The sequence below is a fragment of the Cricetulus griseus genome, assembly GCF_003668045.3.
Source record: "Cricetulus griseus strain 17A/GY chromosome 1 unlocalized genomic scaffold, alternate assembly CriGri-PICRH-1.0 chr1_1, whole genome shotgun sequence".
Taxonomy (NCBI): Eukaryota; Metazoa; Chordata; class Mammalia; order Rodentia; family Cricetidae; genus Cricetulus; species Cricetulus griseus.
The window spans coordinates 100,161,501-100,166,501 of NW_023276807.1; the positions used below are offsets into that span (position 1 = coordinate 100,161,501).

General features: G+C 56.1%; 1 protein-coding gene across 1 annotated transcript in view; it reads left to right on the plus strand.

Annotated features, from left to right (window-relative positions):
- Positions 1 to 783: 783 nt before the first annotated feature.
- Cabp7 (calcium binding protein 7) overlaps positions 784 to 5,001 on the plus strand; it is a 7,247-nt gene continuing 3,029 nt past the window's right edge. The window contains exon 1 of the mRNA XM_035453026.1: positions 784 to 886. Within this exon, the coding sequence (XP_035308917.1) occupies positions 784 to 886 (103 nt within the window). The remainder of the gene's footprint in view (positions 887 to 5,001) is intronic.

Here is a 5,001-nt window from a genome sequence, read left to right on the forward strand (position 1 = left end):
CGGCGCCCGCCCGTGGCTCTGCGCTCCTATTGACATTCCGCTCGTGTCGCGTTCAGAATCCAATCTGCTTCGGCAGCGGGAGAAGGGGAGAGGGCGACTGCCCCGCTCTTGCCGGCTGCGGGGCTGCCCTCATCCTCTTCTGCGGCCCTGCGAGGGACCCCCACCCGTGCGCTGCCGAAGCGGCCGGGAGGCGGTGGCGACAACAAGTGGCCGGATTGGGAGGCTCAGTCGCGATAGCGAAGCCTGGAAGGGAAAAGCAGAGGCCGGAACCCAAGCCTCCCCCGACCCCCGTGCCTTTCGGGAATAGGGACCGCAGGCAGTTGGCTATTGAAGATCAGCGCAGCAGAAAGGGGCTGTGGTTCCCGGACTGAGTGTCCTGGGGCGCAGTGAGACCCCTGGGGCCTTCCTAGCTCTTTCTCTGCTGAGATTGGGGGCGGGGGTATGTTCAAGATTCCCCTCCCCCAGGCCTCTTGAGGCCCCATATGGAGTGAAGTCGGGGACTCAGCTGATGGGAGTCTTGGTCCCTTAGGATGTTTGTCGGCTGCTGGGGGAGGGGCTGATATCACCCACCCAGAATGGGCCTGTCTCCGATCCATGGAGTCGAGGGGTCTCAGCTCTAGGGTTTTATCTGGGCCCAGAGGGGTGCGTTGGAGGGACCGACACAGGAAAGGACAATAGTGGGAGATCAGGGGGAGCCATTAGGAAAGTCTTTCTTCAGTCCAGGCCTGGTCTGGGACAAAATTTGGGCCAGTAGACTGTAGAGAGAAAGAGAAAGCAACTACCATGCTCCCTGCACCACTGACCACCAGACACCTGCTTCCCACAGCCAGCGCCCGAGAACTCAGGTGCAGGAAAAACCATGGAGGGGGTCTCAGCCTCAACACAGGTGGGACAGATGGATGCTGTCCCTGACCTTAGCATTCACCAAGTGAAATCCAGGTCCTGTCCTGTCTGGACCGAAGCAGAGCCTCCTCCAGGTCGAGGGAAAGGGGGCCGTGATAGGGTCCAGGAGGGCACAGGGCACAAGCCAGTTTTCCTTTACTTTATTGCCTCTTATCCGGGGCCACTGCAGAAGCCTTTCCTCCCCATCCCTGGGACAGAGGCAACATGTCTTCCCAGACCCCAGGCAGGTTCGGCCTCATTCCCTGCTTTGCACCCAGTACCCACACCACGGCCCTGGGTCCACAGTTCCAGGTCTCACTGGGTCTCTCCACACCTGGTCCCCTGGTCCTAGAGTGCACACTCAGGTTGGGGAGGAGCTGGGGGAGGCTGGCATACAGGGGTAAATAGGGCAACGGTGGGCAGTGCAAGGGCAAGGAGGCCCAAGATCCCTCTGAGCCAAACAGCCGACCTGCTGGCAGAAGCCCAGCGGTGTTAGTCACCATCGCACCAAACACACTCCCTGCTTCTCTCTGATCCCCTTCTGGGCTAGCAGAGGGGCCCTGGTGCAGGGGGCAACTGAAGGACAGGGCCATCCTGTGGCTAGCAGGTGGAGGGCACAGAGCCAGCAGACGCTTTTGGGAATCTACACATTAAGGCAGGAAGTTCTCTGTGATTCTTGTTGGCTGCTGAAAGCCTGATGGGCCTCTCCAGGACCTGGGCTCCCTGCAGCGGGGTTGAATGCCAGGGCTGGGTGCAGAGTGGCTTTCCTTCCCACAGATGCTACTTTTGCCCCCCTCAGCCTCTCCAGGACACACTAGCACTCCTGTCCCAGGGCAGTTGGGGTAAGACCCAGGCCCATTGCCAGAACGGATCGGTGAGGGAGCCACACGGACTAGATGGGGAGTCGGTGGCCTGGGATGAAACACTGCAGACACCTCGTGCCTGCCTGCTGCAGAAATCCAGGCTGGTCAGTCTGCGTGGGGAGGATGACCAGGAGCAGGAAAGGAGGAGGGAAATGTGGGAGTGAGATGAGACCGGCCAGACAGCACTGGGTTCGAGTCACCACACTCTTGGCTCATGTAGTGAACTTGAACAATCATTTCCCTGAGCCTTGGTTTCCCCATCTATAAAATTAGTTGGCATTATCATTTCTGGGATGGATGGTGGCAGAAAATGCCGTGGGAGTACTTAGTGCAAGGCCTGGCAGTGGGGACTGAGGACCCAAATGTAACAGCAGAAGAGACTGAGGAAGAGCACCCTATGAGCTTGGAGTATGTAGGGCCCTCGAGGCAGAGCAGCAAGGGGCATGGGTATTGAGCCAAGAAGGCAAGCTGGGGGGCAGAACTGGGGACCTGTGGGAGCTGGGCATGGCTATTGGCCTAGGGAGGAAGGGGACAGGCAGAGTTAACTTAGAGGCCCACCCAGTCCCTCTGAGAGAGAGAGGCCCATGTGCTCACACATTTCTCCTGACACCCCAGCATGGTTGGAATGTACCCCCGTTCTGAAATGTATCCAAGCCAGCACCTCCAGGAACACTGAGACAGACTGGTCACTGAGACAATGGGGCCCAGCATTCAAGGGATGGGAAAGGCTAGCCAGAGAGAGGAGAGAGGCAAGTGGCCACACAGCTGGGTTCTGGGGTGGGCACTTGACTGTGGAGCCTGTGTTGAGGGTGGCCAACTGGGGGCAATAGTGTGGGGACACCCCCCCCCTTGCTTCCTGAAGCCAAGTTCAGCAGCCGCCCTGCACAGGCCAAAAATTCAGGGAAGATGGAGAGTTGGGGCGCAGGGCCAATGCCACAGACAATGGCAGCCACCACAGAGGATGGCTACTGCCCCATCCAGTGTCACCTATCCATCTAGACTTCAACTCTCTGGCAGGATGCTGGTTTCCTTTGGTGTTTGCTGGAGACTTGGGCCCTTGTGCAGCTCCACAGTTTGGGGAGGGTCTGTGGATGTCAGGTTAAAAACGGCGAGTAGGGGACAGTATCAGCCTGGAAACCTAGAGGCCCTGCCAGCCTGCTTCCCAGCCAGACATCCCCATGCCAAGATGGAGCACAAGGAGTTTGCCTGGCCTCACAGGGCAGAGGAGCAAGGCTTTCGGGGAATGCACCTAGCAGTGATTGTCCATAGCATACAGTGACAGGCACCCTGACACCAACCTCCTCGGGTAGCCCTTAGCAGAGGCCAGACCCTAGCCATGGGACAAGAACCTCATCCTGTTTCACGGCTAAGGCACATGAGACTCAGAGAGGGAAATAAGTGCCTTGCCCAGGTGTTGGCTGTTGAGCAGGAGAGCTGGAATTCAAACCCAAGCCTTGGGTTTTGATCCCAGGCAGCAGGCAGGCAGGCAGGCCAGCCTAGCAGCCCAGGTTCACCCAGACCTCCTTTCCCTTCCCACACTGCCATCTGGGATGGTCTGATTTACAATGGTCACCTCAAAGCCAGGTTTGCACATATGATTTTTCTTGTTTCATCATTGCAAGATAGTCCCACCGTACAGGGCAGAGCTGGGATTCAAACCTGGTTCTGACAGAGATCATGCCTGGACTGGGCCTCTATAGGAATATGGGGGTGGACTAGGCTGGGGTGGTGCTCTGAAACATTAGTGTGAGCTGGGAGGCAGGGGGATGCACAGATGGAGAGTGATTGGCTGTTAGTTTACCCAATAGCCTTGGGAGGTCAGCCCTGCCTGGGAGATGTCTTTGGTAACCACATGGCTGTCTCAGATCCTGTCCCTAGAGCATATGTTCCAAGTGTCACTTGTTCATTATTGTCTCTTCTGTCTGGTGCATTTTCCTTGGGGGCCTAAGAAAAGGGCATCGAGGCATCCCTCCAATTGGGGAGTCACCTTGAACCCTGCCAAGGTGGGACACAAAACACAGACATCAGCTCACAGCAGAGGATGGCTTCTGTAGCAGGCCCTGCTGTATCTAGGACTTTGCCAACCTTCCTTGAGCTCCCTAATGGGCCTCATACTCCAAGGGGTATAATTTCTGACTTTGAAGTTCCCCAAACCAGCCCATGGTTAGCTCCCTTGCCTTCAGCTCTATTTCTCTCTTCTGTGAGTGGTCCAGAGACCTCGCACTGAGGTGCATAACCCTCTGCTTGAGCCTTTCTCTGAGTGCTCTAGGAGACAGGCTCCCACGTCAGTTATTCAGTCTTTTCATCATTCACCATGTCTATGCCTCAGTGACAGGCCCTGTTCCAGGTAATGGGGACAAGACCCACCTGTCCAAGAACAATCCATTTTAGGGAAAGAGCAGATGTGTGGAGGGTAAGCAACTAGAGAAAAGGCAAGGCCAGCTTGGGGCAGAGAGACAAAATCATGTCAGTTGGGAATAGACTACATCTGAATTTGATATGGGAACAGAATAATGTTGCAGACAAAGCTGCAGGTTCAAAGAGCTCTCAGTGTACCCCAGGCTTGTGGGACTCCCCGGGGACTGTGTCCAGAACACCAGTCCAGAAAGTTGACAGCATAGGAATCAGAGTCAGGGAGGAAGGGAAGGAGAACGCAAGCACACCTCCACTATCCGGACACTCCAGGCAACCGGACTCTGCAGCAGCCCCTGCTGCTGCCAGGGGTTCATCTTCAGCCACAAGGGGCACATTGCCTCCTTCAGGACCCAGGAAAATATTGGTGGTACCTGGCCTGGAGCTGCTAGGGTCCAGGGTTTTCAGTACCCCTGGATCTGGCTGAGATCTACCAGCTTAGCCACTTTCCTGACCCTAAAGCTCCTGATGCAGAAACCAGTCCCCAAGACTTGCCTGAGGTGTGTGTGTGTGGGGGGGGGTTGTAATGTTTACCTTAGCCTGCCTGTAGGACTCTGACCTCCAGATTCCACATGGAAGAGCCAGATGAGGACCTGGGGCCAAGCCACCTTTCTGTAGGTCATGACTTCTGCTTTGTGTTAAGGCCATCAGGCTGGCCTGCACTCTCTATTCTCCTAAGGCCAGAAAAAGTATGAGCTCTTACAAGTCATTTCAGGGCTTATAGAGTCCTGAGGCCTACGATAGTGTAACTAGCCTTAGGATAGTGCAGTAGCCTTAATCTACACTGAGCTAGGCTGGCCTCTTGGCATCCATAACACCTTTGAGGTCTGCAGTGTGGAGCATC